At 44.4% G+C, this 19,572-nt stretch overlaps 1 protein-coding gene across 1 annotated transcript in view; it reads right to left on the bottom strand.

Moving 5' to 3' along the window:
* Positions 1–19,572, bottom strand: part of PSMD1 (proteasome 26S subunit, non-ATPase 1) — a 279,570-nt gene that overhangs the window by 202,201 nt on the left and 57,797 nt on the right. Inside the window, exons 15-16 of the mRNA XM_078666359.1 lie at positions 10,287–10,382; positions 6,235–6,299 (exon numbers count right to left, since the gene is read on the bottom strand). Of these exons, the coding sequence (XP_078522485.1) occupies positions 6,235–6,299; positions 10,287–10,382 (161 nt within the window). The remainder of the gene's footprint in view (positions 1–6,234; positions 6,300–10,286; positions 10,383–19,572) is intronic.

Raw genomic sequence — 19,572 nt, 5'->3', positions numbered from 1 at the left:
GGTGTGGGTGAGGAGCTTGAACTGTGCCTGCTGATGCATCAGAGCCAGCAGATTGCTCTTAAGTGTCAGGCCCTAAATTTAGGTCCCCAACATTACAGGCAAAACACTGATCGTTTTCTCAATCGTGACTACAAATTCTTGTAAACGCCCCGAAGGTAAACTATTCTCAGCGAGCAGTCCTTTTCTTTATTTCTTTGCCCACGGTTCCTGTCAATGGCCCATACAAGTTTGCAGACTATAAGCACATCCAATCCTTGGCCTCTCTGCAAAGTACACACAGCAATGTGCCAGTTGTTATTTTCATTCTAAGGTAAAGAATGTGTGTAGGACATCCTCAGCTGTCGGAGAGAAGGTGTGAGATATGCAGATGAAGAGCAAAGAGATGAGTTGTAAGATATGCAGATGATGAGCAAAGAGATGAGGTGTGAGATATGCAGATGAACAGCAAAGAGAGGAGTTGTGAGTTATGCAGATGGAGGATTTCAGAAGATTATGGAAAGAAAGGGCCCCAAGTATCTAACATGGGAAGACTGCAGACAATAGTGGTGTGAAGGAGGGGGGGGGGTATTGTTGTTGCTCATTTATTTGACACGATAAGCACTGGCAAGGCCAAGAGGTCAGCCTTGTATGTCAGGGTGCAATAACAAAGAATTAAGGGGGGAGGGGGACACCCAAATACTGGTTAGGTGGGCTTATGTGTGAAACATGATATTTTAGTCTATATGTTTTAAGCCACACCCTTAATTGCATAGTCCACAACTATTCAAAAAGATTCCTAGTTACTTTTGTTTGACCAAGCCTCTTTTACAGACCCCACCCCCAAAATCTTTTCATCCCACTTAAAGCGCTGATTTAATCTACATAAAGCAAACAAAGGCAGCGAGAAACATTCACTTCCTTCTTAACAAAGATATAAAACTATGTGAAATGGCAGTGGTAAGGTTATGCAAATCAACGACTGTCACATGTGCCACTGGACTCCGCTGGACATCAAAAGAGGAAAGTGAATGAATGCATGCTTTACTGTTCAGTTAATTAAAACTTACAATATGACACGATTAAAATCACCATATAACCCATCATGAATAAATAGAATTTTTAAAATCATCTTAAAACAGTTAAAACCTTCATGATATATTCAAAGTTTCAAGGTAAGAACTAGTTATAAGGGCACCAATCTACAGTTATTACTATAAGCCTCGTTTAAAGCAATTGCACCTAGAGTATGCTACTGACATGGTTATTGGTTAGACAACAATTTAATTTCTGCAAGATAATTATTAGAGTGCGACGTGCTTTTGATAGAATCATTTCTCATCATAATACTATATATTGACCATAGTTAGAACCATCATATTTAATCATACATCAGAAAAAGCCCATTGTGCAAAATGAAAACAAACTAATCGTAGCTATGCCTCATACAGTCAGCCTACTTGTTCCCCCATCAACGGCAATTACAGCTCGCACAATGCAAGTTTCCACTCAGCAATAGACATGTATTTAAAAAAATGCCCAGAAATAAAAAAAATGGATCTTCCCCTTGAAGACAAGCTATAACTGCTTGTCGACATGTGCATATAATGTTCTGGTTAGTTAAAATACTGTCTCAGCAATCTTTTACGCTCTTCCATCAGGGCTGGGCAGCAACAGGGAATATGGCAAAGGTCTTTCCTATAAAAATTACAAAGACGGCATGACATTTTTTTAGTCTGCCTCTTCCAAGCTGGTGAATTAAAGTGAACTTGGAAGTTTCCAAACCGGAATCAAAGCAGATTTAATTTTGGATTTAGCCCATTCAAGCCTCGCAGGTATTTCTGAAATTTTAGGGGGCCCTATGTAGCGATGACCATCCATGCAGGGGCTCTATTTGAGAACACCTCTCTATCCAAAGATTAAACCTTTCCAGAGGACGGTGAATGGTGAGAAAATTCCACCCAGAGATATTAACACTCACAAAAAAGAATCTAATTGGGTGACTGTATATGCACAAGTTATTTATGAAAATAAAAACAGAGGCGAAATCCTTGCTGCGTTTGAGATAGCGATGTGACAAGCTAGAGAAAATTTTCAAAAAGTGACAAAGTATTTGCTTCCTAAGAATAAATACCACGTGGCACATACATCAGTCTAGAAACACAAAATGTATAAAAGTTGCCAAAGCCAGGAATAGAACAGAGTGTCTGTAAATTCCAAAGTCAGCAACTCAACCACTATATCAAGTCCGTTCCAATGTTAGTTATAAACAAAAGTGGATTTGCAAAGATTACGTTCACCACGCGGGTTTCTTTGCACTATATTACATGTTACCCAAAGCAGTGGTACTCGTCCTCTGGACCTAGGGAGGATGATGGGCTCTTTGATCATGATGTCAGACACGGATCCCTACTAGTCAAGGAGCCATAAGTCTTTGCATCGTAGTGATGGGTGATGGTACTATTTACAGGGACTACAGTCCAATCACTACCCCTGCGTACAGGAAAGACTGCAGACCAGGGTGTCTGACCAGTTCAATCAGAGAAAAGGCGTTTCTTATTTCACCGCTGGATTTCACACTAATGACTCCTCATTTTGATGGAGACAGTGGGTTAAGAAACATTCTTTCCATGTGCTTAAGGAATGCAGCACGGGGGTAGACATAACTTGAGGTTCACCCTATGTCACGATGACTGATGAAGCACCTGGGCGAACCTGATTAAGTAAAGTCGGTCTGATTCTAGCCCAGATTTCTCGAATTTCACTTAACCACTCGTACGATATGTTCAATGAGAAGGGTTTACAAAAATCTAAACATCAGAAAACACAGAGCCACCCTTTTGGGGGCTTCTTAATAGTTTGAAATGAGGACAAAGAGGTTTTTGCTCAAAGCCACATGAAATATAACATATTAATTAAAATCATTACAAAAAAAGAAAGTACATAGCAAGCACAAAGTCTGATTGAACATATATTAATACAATGCCAAAATATAAATTGGGCGACAATTGTGTAACAATTTTCCGGTTAGGGATTAAAGTGCATGATGCTAACAGCAAATATTATCCAATTTTTGATAGCAGTCTACAATGTCTAGATAAAGTGCGATGTGCTCACATAGCAAAAACTAAGGTGCAATGTGCTTGCAGCAAATATACTATAACAGTTAGCAGCAGAGTAAAAGAACAAATTTGCAGATTGTCTATAACTATTAGCAGCAAAAATACAATAGTATTTCAACATCAATACTTAAGTGACTTATGCTATCAGCAGCAAAATGAAAAGTGCATTGAACTTTTCACCAACAAAGCTAAAGTGCCTTATGCTAGCAGCAAAAAGTTATTATTTGATTTTAAAAATAATCTATAATACATAGCACCTTTCGGGGATGAAGTGCACATACTCAGGTCTTTAAAATCATAAAATAAGTGGACATGATGAGCCAAGCAAAGCTATAAAAGTTGCCTAACAACATACAAATATTACACAATTTCAAAATGAATTAAAAGTGCCATAAAATAGCCCACCTACTCCCTAAAAACAGTAAAATCATTATTTCGCAGCCATAACCGATTTATCATTTGCTTTGGATATCAACCTTACATAATTTATTTTCCGCTTTAAAAATGAATTGAACAAATTGCTGTATACTATAAACATTGACACAACTTAAGCAGAATAGTAATGCCGACCTACAAGTTTTGACTCCCATTTCTTTAAAGATAAGTTTTAAAATTGTCTTCCGTTCCTGCAACATTTTTTGACATAGTGTTACAATGAGCAGCAAAGTTTCCTCATACAGCCCGCAAAGCCTACAAATATTTGATGACCATTTATACTCCCACTTAGGGGTTCCATCTTTGGTTGGATATATGCCAAACCTTAAAAGCATACATTTCTTTTTAATCAAGGGTTTTAGATGAAAAAGTAAATAAGGTTGGACAAACAGTTTCTCAAAGGAGTTTGCTATAGACCAGAAGTGGTTTTTTTTCCTCAGCTCATCTTAATCCATTATTTCTGACAACAGAGCAACGGTTGAATTAATTGATTTTTTATAAACCAATTTGCTCCTCACTTCATCTACCAGATTAGGGCATTCGAAATTTAAAAGACACTCTGATAGATAATCCTGCCAGCTTCTCGAATATTGGCCTTTCGAGATCTCACGCCAGCACACATTTGCTAACGTGTCCTCATCGGCTCGAGATAGTGCCAATAATGTTTTTTAAAATGTAGCTTGGCGGACCAAGAGCTGATTCCTTAAACCATATTCCAGTCTTAAATTAGCACGAGGAATCTGTCTAGGAATCCTAAAAACTGATTTATATGTCCTTACCACTATGCCCTCAAGCAATTTCGCATCCCTACCCCTGAAAATTATTCACCCATATTCCAGGGAGCGGATAAGCTTTGCTCTCATGGCTTTGAGCAAGTGATCATAATTGGGACATAATAACTTATCTCTCAGTTTTCGAAAAGCAAAGGCAAGTGAGGTACCTTTAGCCTCTAAGTTATTAAAATGCTGTCTAAATGTCAATCCATCATCAAATGTGATTCCCAAGTATTTATAAGATTTTACACAGTCTATAGTCAAACCATTAATATTCAAATCCTTTACCCCTAATTTACCTTTCCCTATTGACATTATTTTTGTGTTTTTTGTATTGATTGTTAAACCATTTTGAGTAACATATAAATGAATTTATTAGTGTTGGACTGGTGACCCTGTTAGACACTATTACATACGCGACCGTTCCATGCAAGATTATCCGTAGTGTTCACCTCAGTGAATCAGGCTGCGTAGCCAGTAGCAATGTACAATTATCAATTTGGAATTCTGAATATGGGTAATACATAAAAGCCACAGCTGCACTGTCTCCCCAAAGCCACATCATTTATTGTTCACATATCAGCTTTGAACATTACATGTATCTGTAATGTGCACGTTCATTCTAAAAAGTATCTTGATGCTGAAATACATGTTTATTGGAACCCGCTCAATAGTTCGAATAAAATTGAATAGGAAGTCAACCAATTTTCTCGAAACAGCTTATGAAATCTGAAAAAACACATTTTTATCTTGAAGAAACACTTTTCAATTTAGGCATACTTATATCAACTCAACTGAACAGAAGCTTCTAAATTAGTAGGCTGGGCAGCACACAGGAGAGATACTTACAGGAAGCAGGAGAGCTAAAAGCAGCTCACGAGGCACTGGCTGGAGAAGCCTGGTCTACGCGGACCATGCCGTACATGGACCCCAGCTACAGTGGGATCCACCCTCTGGCATGGCAGAGATGATGTAAACACCCAAAGTATGGCAAACTGAGACTTTCCACTACTTCTGCAGGGGTGTGCCTACCACCCGTTTCAGGATTAAAGCGCCAACTGTGGATGTTGGACTCGACTTTGCCAGAAACACTATGACAAACACAGGGAAGCCCTGTCTCAGTTTCTTCAGAGTCTGAAAGATCACCTCCTGGGTGTGTCCTTGGTGTTCAGCCTTTTAAGTCCTTTCAAACTGTCGGCTGTCCCACACTGCTAGTGTTTATTTCCTAAACCTGGACTTCCCATTTATGAACACAAAGTTATTAAGGTTCAAAGTTATCAATGTGTCATTAGGACTGCAGACTTCTGAAAATCAATACAAACATTGAATGATAAAAACTAGGTCTGATTCACCTGTACAAATAACGCGACAACTGACAAAAAAAGGTGGCGAGGACCCACCCATCCTTTCACGAGCAGAGCCAGAGTACTAGAAGAAGGTGAAGACGGTGACAATGCAAGCCAAGCAGCTTTCCCCCACTCTAGGCCAAGGGAAAGATGTTAGCAGTAAACACAAACACAAAACTATAGAGCCACAGAACTAAGAGACATATCTTGATTATTTATTATTACATATGATAAAATGAGAAAACCCAAAGTACTGCACATTACCATAAGGTTTCACAGCGAGACCAGGTAAACGGCAAGAAAATACAAGTTCGCAAACCTTAAAAAACTTGCACAAGCCAAAAAACTGTTTTAAAGTAACAACAACTTAGTAGAGACAACCAATCACCTGCACGATCCAAAGTATATATACAAATATACAGTAACCTGGTCAATTTTTTTATGATACAGCACCACTCCAAGCACACCAGAGCATGCACCCCTGCCAGCAAGCGATGGAGGGACGCACTCTAACACAGCGTGAACATAAACGGGTTCTAAGCCATATCTAAATGAATGATAATAAAAACAGAGGAGTTTTACCTGAACAAGATGAAGCCCAGCGACTCCACAGCGGCGCGTCGGACATCATCGTTAACATCGCTGACCTGATGGAGACAGAAAAGAATTGTGTGATCATATAAAATCCACTCCTCAATATTGACCACAAATACTAAACGACCAACAGAAGCATACTTCTACTTGATGAATAAAGCAATTCTACCCTCCTGGGGGCCATGAGAAACTTAATTCCTCTAGTGTGATCCAAGAGCTCTGGGGGAGAACTTGCCTATAGGGCGTTTGGCAATGCGATGCATGGAAGCGAGACGGAGTACATGTACATGAACATCACAAAGGTGGACTGAAGTGGAAGTGTTTGTCTAGTGGGACAGAGCCGAAAAAGAACAACTGCTGAAACCTGCTCAAATTCACCGACTACACAAAATCACCATTCTGAATTCCTTCTAGTTTCTTGGCCACTTTGTAGGCACTGTTCATCGTACAAACCTGCAATAATAGTTAGCTCGTTCAAGGAGTGTGTCTTGGAATAACATCTCAAAGTAATTCGAGTGGGAAAATTTAGGAAATGTTACAGGGAGTGGACAACCCTTTCTAATTGCCAGCATTGGTTGCTGAAATGCAAGACCACCATCCACAGGGACACACATGGGGCAGGCGGTGTTCCAAAGCTGGACAACAACAGAGAAATCAGGATCTCCAGACTCCGTAAACAACGTGATTAAGAAACATCGATATTTTGATGGAGTTCCTGCAGTTTTTCTACCTACGGTCCAGACGCCCTGTTACCTCCAGTTTGCGGTACATGTACGTATTTTGTGATCCTGAATCTTTGGGAAGAGGTGAACCAAGGATGACTTGACAAAGATGTGGGAGGAAAAGGAGTGTTATACATGTGTGCAGGTGGGAGAGGTAACTGGCGCGGTACCAGGCAGCCGAGGAATCCCAATCTTCCTTTCTGTATAGTTATTTATTGTCTGTCTAATGTCGCAGCTGTTGTCCCTTATGTAGGCACAACACTTTCAGCCCCCACTAGCAGACATATTCTGCTTTCCTTAGCAAGCAAAATATCTCATAACATGTTGTTCTGTATAACTATGGCCTCACTGCAGTCATTTCATCTGTCACATTTCCAAGGGAAGCTGAGGTGTCACACGATAAGTCCTCAATCAACCTTGCCACTTCATTGGTCCTATGACTATTATGAGACATCCCTAGTGGTGGTGTTCGTATTCCTAGTCTTGTGAGTATTCTACTAACCCAATTGACAATTCTCCCGGGCCCCCTCATTCCCTTATTTGTTCCAGGCCTTACTTTAGGCAAATGTTGAACATGGAACATCCTGGATGTAACAAAGGGTAGGTTAAAACTTCCATACCAACCGCAGGGCAGATAAAAGCACGCTGATTTTCCACATACAAAGTACATCCCTTTATATCCAATTATCTCGGGGTACAATCCCTTCCTCCCCACTGGAGGTGTGTAAATGTATGTAATGTTGGCAGGTACCATTTCCCATGTTTACATTTCTATCCTGAGATTTCTTTCGGGTTAGGTGCATGAAGTAATCAATAAGATTGCATTTCTCCTCTTCTTCCTCTGACTATTTTAGGAAGAACTTGCAAGGGAGAGGTGGACGAATGGGGTAGTTTGGATGCACAGTGGCGAAACATCTTCCTGTTCCATTCTCAATTAGGGAGTCTCGTGTTTGTTCTCCAGTGCTTCTAAAACCCGCAGGCTACAGTTTCTCAATCCTGTCCTAAAAATTCAGTCATATTGTTTTAACAGTGATACTCTTTTCTGGTTTACCCGCATTCTCTGCCAAATATGTGGAAGTCTAAAATAAGAACAACATTAACCAGGCTGGAATTCGAACGTATCTTATTATTCGACAACTGCATAGAGCCAGGTGCCAGTCTGGAACGGACCCATAATATAAAAGTTGCATGGGTTTTTTATAGATTACAAGACATTTTACACATATTGCACAAATGATACACAGCCAACGAGAGCCAGTTGGGGATATCCACTCATTCATCCATTTATTAATCAGAATAAGGTGCTTAGCTATACATGGGCATTCATTTATGGAAAAAGCAAGAGAAGCATAGCAACAGATTGTCGCATACTGCATTCGGTCACTTGGCAACTTACAGGGCGGTTCTCCTGGACTTACTATGGGGCAAGGTCCAATGCAGTACCAACAGGTCAGCTCTGGGGCGTCCGGGTGCAGAGGTGCTTTTCGGCGCCAGTGCCCGGTTTCTGTTAATGGGGGAACGGTACCTGTCAAAAGAGGATGTGAGAAGGGGACTGGGGGGCCAGTCCGGAAGACCCCCACAGGAGGGCTCAAGGCTGGACTGTCTTGGGCACGCTGGAACACAGTCGGTCCACTCGAACTCAGGCTGGGGGGGGGGGGTGTTCGTGTGCAGTAGGGCTTTGTCCAGCGGGGTTGCGTCGCAGTGGACTCTTGTGGTTCTCGGTTCCTGCAGGAAGAGGCTGCAGGTGGCAACTGGGGGAATCAGCCTAACAAAATCCAAGGGTGGGCTTAACTCTTGAGGGTCTCGGGATCACTTTGGCATTGTCGCCTCCCTCGGAATCTGGCTGTGCGGAACTGGTGTAGGGGTGCTTTCAGACATCGAGTCGCAGTTGCCCACAAACTCACTCGGTCTTGGTGACCTGGTGAGGAGAGGAAACCAGGCAGCAGGGCCCCTCTCTGGTCTGGCATGGTGGATCCAGACATCCTTCGACAGTGGATTTGTATGCTGTTGGAGTCCAGAATTGACCACCAACAAGCCTTGGTTGCTGAAATTGCTCCAGTACCCAGGGTATTTGTGCTGAGTGGCTCCTACAAGTCCTGGCGTTTCCAAACTGGGTAAGGAGACGGATCCGACCTCCAGGAGCATGAAAACGTTTTCCTGTTGCGCTGATCCTTTGGTGAGCACAATGGCTAGCAACACGGTGGACCAGGAAAAAGCTGGCAGGCAGCATGGAAAATCAGGGGGAGCAGTACTAACTTAAAAATATCAAACTGGAGACGAGAGGGAGTGAAATAAGAGACTAGGCAAGCCCTCACCTCAACATTATGCAAGAAACAAACCAGCCTAATCAGGAACCTACTGCAATGTTTGTGTCTTTCCTAATGTAGTAGCAGAAGTCTCTTGCATAGTATGGGAACTACTGAAATTCATAATTTTGGTTATCGGCTGTAGGTAACTCTTCGCAGCTGTATATGTGCTGCAATTAAGGGGAGACATCTCGTGGGAGTAGAATGAGGGAGCACAGACGCAAATTGCGATCTGGGCTTCTAAACATTGGTGTCACCCATGGACAGAGTAAGTCAAATGGAGGCGAGGGGGGCTAACATGCACTGTGTAGCATCCTCGGTGTGATGTCCACAGTGGTATAAACTTTTAAATAGATGGCCCATTACTGTAATTCTAGCAGTCAGGGAAAATCTCAACCCTAAAGTGAATGCCTTCAGATAGTAGTGTAATTCTGACATATAGAGGAAATAAAAATGTATCGGAGATAACAAAAGGTCAACATGTTTCATCACCAAGTAATGTACGGCATACTCAACACATTTACCACTGTGGAAAGAATTACATCTTTAACCACATCAGTCTAGTACCCATTTATCACAGTCAACCATCTCACCATATGGGCTATCAGTTGATTACCAATGCACAATTTTCCCCATTTCCGGACACTTACTAAATTGCTCTTTTAACAAATCCTTAATATCTACTCGCCAAAACGCTTTCTGTTTACATGTAGTGTGGAGTGCTTTTATTCAACACACTTGCCAATCAATTTGAACTCTGTTAAAGATCTTATTATAGTAAAAAACTAAAAGATTTGAGCCCATAATGAGATTCCTTTTACAGTTACAGTGAGATCTGCCCAGGACCAGAGGACCAAATAAATCAGCCTCTTAGAGCCGAATGTGAGCTCGTTACAGCAACTAAAAATAAATGTCTGCGACTCCGACTGAAACACAACAAGGAGCACACATCAAGTAACAACATAGACACAAATATTACTAAATAACGATTTCAGGCTCTCGCTGTACTTACAGCCACATGTAGCAAACGACGGATGGCCTTGTTGTTGCCGGAGCCACAGTAAGCCATGGCCACCGTGTACATGCCGGAGCGACGCAGGATGGGATCCTGTAAGAAAAAAAAGACCCCTTTAGTCATTAACCGGTGACAACTAGAGTAGATCAATTGTGAATATATAACCACCTGCACTTGCCAGACTTAGGTCGGCACTGAAGCTGGCATCAATGTAAGATCATCTATCGTAAATCACAAGACTCATTTAGGGCAAACACTGGAAGATTAGTGTATTTTTGTCATGGTCCCCCAATTTTTGCATATCTGGATGTTCTGGTCTTAACAATCTATGCACGTTACCACTGCTACACAGTAGTGATGTACCGGTGCTTCCCCGCTAAAACGTGTTGTGCAAGGAAAAGCCCAAGTAAACCTAATAAACGTCTATGCAAATCCTCTATAAATCGTTCCTTAAGAGCACCTATTGCACGGAAAGTTAAATGTCATCAGTACGCTGCAGAATGTAATTACGCAATCCACATGTGACACAAGGAAACTGTTACTTACTCTGTAAGCATATGTTCAGTGTGTAGATTCACATACTCTGTATACTCATGCCATCTCGTTTTGGATGTGTGCAAGTTGTTTTCTTTCAAAGACTTCTTTCAAACCACAAGCTGTTCTATGATGCCTTCCTTGGTTCACAATGCACATGGTCACCGACTCCACGTTAGACTGTTTTTCGTAGAGGAGGTGAGAGCGGGCTCACACAGTAGTCTTTAATGAAAGTGTGAGGTATTGACTAGGTGTCCACTTTGCAGATATAAGCTATCAAGGAGTTTTAAAGAAATACATGGTTGCTCCTTTATTATGGGTTGTGTGAGTCCTGAGCGGAACAGGTGGGACTCTCAGCCTTGTAGTACCAGTTTTAGATGCACTTTACTATTCATTTTGCTATTCCTGCCTTGGAGGTGGGATAACCCTTGTGAGGTTTCACACAAGCTACAAAAATCTGATCAGTCTTACGAAAGGGCTTGGTCCTCTCAATTTAATACACAAGAGCTCTTTTAACATGTAACATGTGTAGAGCTCTTTCTGCTGCTGATCTGGTAGTGGAAAGAAGACTGGGAGCTCTATACTCTGACGGAGGTGAAAAGGCAACACCATCCTTTGAAAAAATGTAGGATTGGTCCTGAGGACAACCCTATCTTTCCGAACCTGAATTTATTTATTTATTCAAAGTTTTATATAGCGCAAACAAGATCCTTGCAGATATCAGAGCGCTTTACAGAAAAAAGGGGTAGGGACAACAGGAGGGTGATTAAGCAAACTATTGGGTACAATATAGTAGTCGGTAGTAAGTGAGTAGCATGATAGGATAGCAATCATGTACAAATATAATACCAATAAACAATCAGGTAACCAATAATACAAAAGCGGTGGAAAGTCTTTGATCCAGCAACCGTCGAGTTAAGGTGAACTTGGCCATAAGGTGGCTTTTACCTCTTTCTTAAAGCACGCAGTGGAGGGGATAAGTCTGGTTTCAGGAGGGAGTGCATTCCAGATCCTGGGTGCCATTCCTGAGAAGGAGCGTTTGTACGTTTTTTCCTTCCGGAATCTACGAGGTTTCAGGAGTAGATTTTTTGTACTTCTATTGGATCTCGAGCCTCCTGATATAGTCAGCTTTTGAGTGAGGTAGTTGGGTGACTTGTGGAGTACGGCCGAGTGTGTCATAACGGCAATATTCAGCTGTATTCTGGCTTCAAAAGGCAGCCAGTTCAGGGATTTTAAGTCAGGGGATATATGCGAATGTTTTCTTGAACCAGTGATGAGTCTCGCGGCAGCGTTCAAGGAGGCTCTTAGGGGTGCGGTTGTTGAAAGGGGGAGTCCGCTGAGGGCCACAATTCCGTAGTCTATGCGAGGGATGACTAGGGCTTGTACAGCAGTTTGGCAGTCCTTAGCTGGGAAGAAGGGTTTAAGTTTCCTCAACGTGTTGATTTGGAAATTAGCTCCTATAGTTGCTTTGCTAATGTGCTGCTGCATGTTGAGCTTGGCGTCAAGTGTGATGCCTAAGGATTTCGCAGATTCCACGATAGTGGGTTGGACATTGAGCGCAGTTAGGTGATTGAGCCAGGTTTGGGTGATGGCAATTTTCGCAGGAGGTGAGATCAGAATGAACTCAGTTTTCAGAGCATTTAGTTTGAGGTGATTATTAGCCAGCCATGATTGGGTGTTTCTGAGTGTGGAGTTCAGAAGTTTGATGTCTTCCGGGGATTGTAGCTTGAGGTAAAGTTGAGTGTCATCGGCGTACATATGGAAGTGTACATTAGATGCTTGAAGCAAGGTGGCGAGTGGTTCCATGACGAGATTGAACAATGTGGGAGATAGGGAAGATCCTTGTGGGACGCCTAAAGTTACAGGCACAGGTGAGGACAGCACGTTGTTGCTCTTGAACTTCTGAGACCGGTTATGTAGGAAGGAGGTGAACCATTTGAGAACAGTTCCGGATAAACCCATTCTGGTATTTAGCAGCTCCAGTAGGTTCTCATGTTTGACAGTATCGAATGCTGAGGAGAGATCAAGAAGGATGAGGAGGCAGGAATCATTGCGATCAAGGATTTGGAGGGCGTCATCAATTATGTGCGTCATAGCCGTTTCCGTGCTGTGTTTCGCTCGGAAGCCTGATTGATGAGGGTTGAGGAGGTCAAACTGATCAATGTGTTTTGTCAGTTGGAGTTGTACGCATTTTTCCAGCAGTTTGGCCAAGGTGGGGATATTGGTGATAGGGCGGTAATTGTTTAGGTCAGTCGGGTCAGCTGTAGGTTTCTTGAGTATAGGTGTGACTTGCCCCACCTTGAGGGGGTCTGGGATGAGTCCTTGTTGAAGGGAGCTGTTAATGATTTTAGTCCAGAGTGGGAGGAGCAGGGGGGAGAAGTCTTTTACAGCATTAGCAGGTAGGGGGTTCGTGAAGTGATTAGAGCGTTTCAAGGTGCCGAGCAGTTTGTGAATTGTTTCTTCAGAGTAGGTGTCGAAGGACGTCCATGATGCGTTGTTTTTAGGTTGAGTGGTAGTCATGCTGATGGGGCTGGAGTATCGGCTTGCATCAATGAGGAGATCACTTCTTATGTTGTCGGTCTTTAGCTTAAAGAAAGCAGAAAAGTCTTCACAGTGTGAAATATCGCTTGTTGTGCTGTTTGATTGTAAGGGTTGCATCTTGGTTTGTGTTTTGACTAGTTCGAACAGTTTTCTTGGTCGGTTTTTTGCTTGGTCCAACTGGAGGCTAAAGAATTCAGATTTCGAGCGCTTGATTTTCCTAAAGTAGGCATTTCTCTTGTTCTTAAGCGTTTTAAGGTGCAGTGCTGAGGGGTCAGATCTCCAGGTGCGCTCTGCCATTCGCATAGTACGCCTGTCTTCATTGAGTCTACCATCATACCAAGGGTTCGAGTTCTTGGTGGAGACTCTTCAGTTGCAGGGGGGCGGCTTCGTTGATTATTGAGTTCATAGAATCGAGGTAGAGGTCGGTCAATGATTGAACATCAGAGGCGCCTGAAGGGGGAAGGAGGAGACTGCAGGTGTGGGAAGGCAAGGAGTTAGGGTTAAGATTCTTCATGTCCCTTTTCCAGATCTTGGATTTGGTGGGTTGAGCCGGGTTAGGTTTAACTTTTTCGTTGATGAAGAAAGTGATAAAGTGGTGGTCTGACCAGTCACAGGGTTGGATCGCCCCTAGTTGGGTAGAGTCCTCTTTGGCCATGATAAGGTCGAGGATCGAGCCTTTGTCGTGTGTCGGGCTGTTGCAGATTTGGGTGAGGTCGAGTGCATTAAGGAAAGTTTTGAGACTATTCACCACTGCGTCTTTCTGATAGTTCCAGTGGAGATTGAAGTCACCCAGGTAGATTTGAGTGATCTGCCGACCGGCGTTGGATGAGATCGTATCCATGATTTGTTGGGTGAAGGTGAGGTTGTCCCCGGGCGGGTGGTAGATGACATGTAAGGAGCAAACCGGTTTGCCCTCGCTGGAGATATCAAGGCAGAAGAGTTCACAGGACGTGAGGGAGGGGGAGGTGACTTTAGTAACAGAGAGGTTGCTCCTAAAAATGCATGCGATTCCCCCGCCCGTCTTGCCGGTCCTGTCGAGTCTAATGATGTGGTAGTTGGAGGGGACTAGTATGTCCATTATAGGTGTAGAAGTTTCAGTTAGCCACGTTTCAGTCAGAATGGCTAGGTCAAGATCCATTGTTATGATGAGATCTGTGATGTCGGAGGAGTGTCTCGAGGCCGATCTGCAGTTGAGTAGGATGCATTTGAGTCTGGGGGTGAGAATGGTGATCGAGTGTTCTTGAGAGAGGGGGACTTTTCTGAGATTATTGGGGACGGAACTTCTGTTGCTTAGAGTGGGGGGCCTAAGGGGATTTGTGAGAATTGTGGGTATGGGGAGGTGTGTGGTGGTTGTGTGTTTTAAGGGACCTGGGCCAAATGAGCGAAGGAGGGTGCCTAAGTCGTGGTCCGAAAGGGTGTTGAGGGCGCGACGGGGGCGGTAGGTGTGATTGCGGGAGGGGATAGAGGGCCCACGCGGGGAGTATTGATTGAGAGGATCTGTGGGGAGGATGGGGGACTTGTTGGGTGAGGAAGTGGGGGTGGGTAGGGGGTGACTGGGGTGTGTGAGAAGAAGTTCTTTGATGGTATGGAGAATGAATGAATGAGGAAGTCAGTGTGGCCACTAAGATAGCCATCAAGAAGCGTAGAGGCAGGAGTGTAAATGTTTGAAAGGTGGCTGCATGGTCCTAGTGAGGTCTATGTTAGGATTCCACAAATGGGCAGGGGGTTTTCTTGGATTTATGATCCTCTTAAAATGAGCCATAAAAGCCTTGACTACTGGTATCGTAAAAAGGGATGGATGTTCAATGTTCTGCAGGTAAACTGCTATGACAGCTAGGTGTAAACATAGTGATGTGAAGGCGAGGTCCGACCTCTGCTGACGTAAGACATAGCCGAAAATGTCTGATAGAGGGTAGGTTTTTGGAAGTGCTGTAGTTGGCAAACCTTTTTGCCGCATTTCTGGCCTGTGAAGTGTGCCTTAGCACGTCCCTCAAAAAAGTCATTCATCCTTGGGGATGGTTAAGCCAGCCAAATTCTAGGACCTCCGGTGCCAGATCGCTAGGTTGTCTGGGTGCCTGATGTGACTGTCTCTGTGTAGACGGTCTAACCACTGAGGCAGCTTATCGGGGGCTGATGGACACTTCTAGGAGCATGGAATACTTGGGCTGCCTAACCCAGGTGGGTGCCACCAGTATGAGCATTAGGGTTGTTTGTCACAACATCTTCACCACGTACGGAAGGAGCAGAGAGGAGGAATAGGGTAGTGCATTGCCCATGGACAGTGGATGCCTGGAGACAAAGTTTTACATTTTGCGTTTTCAGGGGTGCTAACCAGGTCTATTTGTGGGGTGCCCCAATGCATGAAGTACCTGTCTAGGGCTTGAGGGTGGAGTTCCAAATCGAGGACTTGTTGATGCATCCAGCTGAGCAGGTCCGCAAAGTCGCTGTCCACCCCAGGAATATGTTCCACCAAGAGTTGTACATCATGGCAGATTGCCCAATATTAGATCCCCTGCAATAGTACGCAGAGCTAGAGAAAAAACGTGCCGACCTGTTTCTGCAGGTAGTACATGCCGGTCATGCCTGTCTTGATGAGAACCACTTTCCTTCAAATTACCCAGAAGGCTTTGAGAGCTGGGTGAATGGCCAGCAGTTCCAGATAACTGATGTGGTGACCCAAGTGCTGAGAAGACGCCACCCTCTGCACGGTCATGACCCTGAGGTTTCGCAGCACAGTCTAGGAGGGAGGCACACGTGGTAATGATCACCTGAGTAATGGAATCCAAGAAAGGCCTACCCTGCCTCATGTTGCTGCTGTTCCACCAATGCAGACAGGGTAAGTGCTGGCCTTTCCCTACAATAGACTTTGCCAGTGACCTGGGCTTATGAACATTGCCTTGTTAGGTACTCTTTGCAGGAGGACAGAAATGTACACGGTCATCATTCCTGATAGGCACATGATGGTTCTAATTGTGAGCGGACGATTGGGCTGAAACAGAGGCCAGAACAGTTGGAATGAGAGTACCCTCTGTTGATTGGGGTAGGCTTTCCCTGCAACTGAGTCGGCCATTGAACCCAGGAAGGGTTGGATCTGTTGAGGTTGGAGGTGAGATTTGGTGTCATTTATGGTAAATCCCAAGCTGTGAAAGAGGAAAATTACCACTTAAGCGCGGACTGGGCATTCGTGCCTGCCGCTGCTGTTGAGCAGTGAAATGATGAGGAAGTTAGCGACAGGAGTGTTCAGTCTCTTGCAGATGAAAGGGCACTAGTGCTGGGCACTTCATAAACACACTTGGACTGGTGTCGGCTTACCACAAAGCGAAGGTACCAGCGAGGAGTAGAATCTGTAGGGGTGTGAAAGCAGGCATCCTTGAGGTAGAGTTTCATCAGGTAATTGCCATTTTGGAGAAGGATGATGTCCTGCAGGGTTGTCATCTGGAATTATTCCAACAGGATGTTTTTGTTTATAGCTCCGAGGGAGTGTCCTTTTGGGAATGAGGAGGTAAACAGAATAGATGCAATATCCTTCATAGCGTGGCGATACTCCTCTTTTGCCCCTTTCTGGAGGAACACTTTGACTTCTACCCAGAGAAAGCAGAGATGGTCTCTCCCAACAATGACTCCGCAGAGTGAGTTCTTGGGAGGGTTTGAGAGACGTTCTAGGTAGTAGCCATGGTGAGTCACAGCTAAAACTCACTGGTCTGATGTGATCCGGCCGGTGAGGCGGAGGGAGGAGATGGTGTGCATCAATGCAGTGTTTCAAGTGGTGGCAAAGGTAGTAGAGTTGGTGACGGAGATTAGGAAGGAAGACATGGTGGGGGAGTCAGAGGAAGAGGATCAAATGGGTGAGGGCTTGTGCTGTTATCCTTGTGTGTCTTTGGTGCTAGCCCACCTCAGTGTTGGAGGTTCTCACTTTTGGTGTTGACCTGGAGATGGTGACAAAACAGGACAGCCGGGCCACTTTTGGTGCTGGCCTCTGTGATTTAATAGTACCTCGTAGGTAGTTCAGTCTTGGCGGTGTTGGTGTCCAAGCTGGACACTAAACAAGCCTTCGTTGTTGCAAGGGGTTAGTCACCCCGAATATTGGTGCAGGGCGGCTTCTGGGGATCCTGGCGACTCCAAATTTGGTAGAGAGACCGATCTGGCCTATAGGAGCACAGCGACCTGCTCCTGGGTGGCTGCTGCGTCGGTGGACCCGATGGTCAGCAGATCAGTGAACCAGACGTTGCCGTCGGTGCCTGCAGGCAAGTGGTTACTCCCCTTCAAGGCAGATGCTGACGGGTTGGCGAAGTGCTGGCAGCCCTCTCAGCTTTTGAAGGATGCACAGCTGCAGGAGAATTCGGGTCTTTGCAATTGTCGAGACAGGAGCAGACAGGCAGTGTTTGGTGCCAAGTCCACAGCTAGTCTTCAGTTCTTGAGTTCTTCTGCTATTCTTTGCCCTCCTTCTTTGGTCAGGTAGATCGGAGTTCCTGGTGTCAGGCATTCTAGGGGCATTTAGGGGATTGAAGGGTAGTAGCCAATAGACTACTTACTCTTTTAGGGGAATTAAGGGGATTGAAGGGTAGGAGCTAATAGACTACTTACCCTTGGGGTCACTACACCCCCAATATGACCACTTTCTATGGGGAGTGGTTATAACCCTGTCCCAGAGATCCTAATTCCACCAAAAACAAGATGATGGAATCCTTCCATGGAGCACATTAAGCGGCTTACCTTAGGGGTGTGACTAGCCTGGTGGTACAATAAGCCTAATGCATAGCTAATTTCCCGCCTGTCCTGGTGGCAAATGGGCCTCAAGGCAGGGGATGGCATCTCCCAGGTCTAAGGGAAGTATCAGGTGCTTTGAAACTTTGAAAGGCGGCAGGGGCTTTGAAACTCCCGGCCTTGATATGCTAAATCACTAGCCATCCTGTTGTAGGAGGTATATACATGTTCCCCTGGAGCAGGCACTGCTTCCGGCCTCAGAGAGCACGGGCTCTCACCTGCATGGGGTCAAAAACAAGTTTCTAGAGGCAGGCTGGACAAGACTTGTCAGCTAACACACTAGATAGCAGCAGGTCTTTCAGGGAGCACCTCTAAGGTGCCCTCTGGATGCAGGTTGTAAGAAATCTTGTACTGGCATCAGTATTGATTTACTAAGACAAGGTGTTCAGTACCAAACATCATAGGTTTCAGTGAAGCCATCATGTAGCTGGCAACTGGTAATGACCAGCGCCCAGTACATGCACATAAGATGGCTTCCCTGTTCACTTGTACCATCTAGTAATTGAACTAGACAGCACAAGGGCATATCTGCTCATGCAGGTATGCCCTCAAATACAATATAATGCACCCTGCCTGAGGGCTACCAGGCCTGCTGTTGGGATAACATACATTATATGCAGTAACTTTGGCATGGCGCGCAGAGTGTGCCATGTCATGTTTTCACTCATGGTTTGCATCATAACACGCAGTTGGCAAAGGCAGGCTGCATGCACTTCGCAAGGGGGTCCCTTAAGGTGGCACAATACATGCTGCAGCCCTTTGCTACTCATGCCCTAGCACAAGGGGTACCACTTACTAGGGACTTACAGGGGTGCCAAGGTGTATGCCAATTGTGTGACAATTAGAACATTTTACCTTGTTTTAAGGAAAGAGCATTGGCACTCAGGCCTGGTTAGCAGAAACGCAGTGCACATCAGTTGAAAAACATCAGTACCAGTGGCAAAAAGTCAGGGTGACCATGACAAAAAAAATTGCACTTTCCGACATAAAACGTCTCCCTACAACCTTAAGGGTCTGCACCGCTTTATGCACACATGCCAAGGATTTCCATCCTCCTTCAGAGTAGGAGGGCTGCTTTTTTATTTTTTTTAACAGCCAAATCTTCCTGCTTTAATGTGCATAACATAGTGTAGACTCTTGGCTCCCTTGACTCATGGAATGTCTGGAATAGGATCCTACTCAAGTCCCTGAAGGAAATACAACCATACATGCAACGATTCCCAAACAACATTGCAAGGAGTATTGCTTCAACTTTCCACAAGATTTCCTTGCAGACGCTTAGACTGACTACATTTTGTGTACAGACTAAACTAGACAACCTCAGAGCACCGCCACTCAAACACCGTACAAGTAGGGTGGACATTTCAGGTAAGTCAATGCCTGCTTTGAGACTTTTATAGAGTGCATGATCTCAGGCAAAAGGGAGCTTCTTGCAGAGCACACA

This window comes from Lissotriton helveticus, chromosome 11 (genome assembly GCF_964261635.1).
Source record: "Lissotriton helveticus chromosome 11, aLisHel1.1, whole genome shotgun sequence".
Lineage (NCBI taxonomy): Eukaryota > Metazoa > Chordata > Amphibia > Caudata > Salamandridae > Lissotriton > Lissotriton helveticus.
The sequence above is the reverse complement of the archived record's forward strand: the minus strand, read 5'-3'. Positions and strand labels throughout refer to the sequence as shown.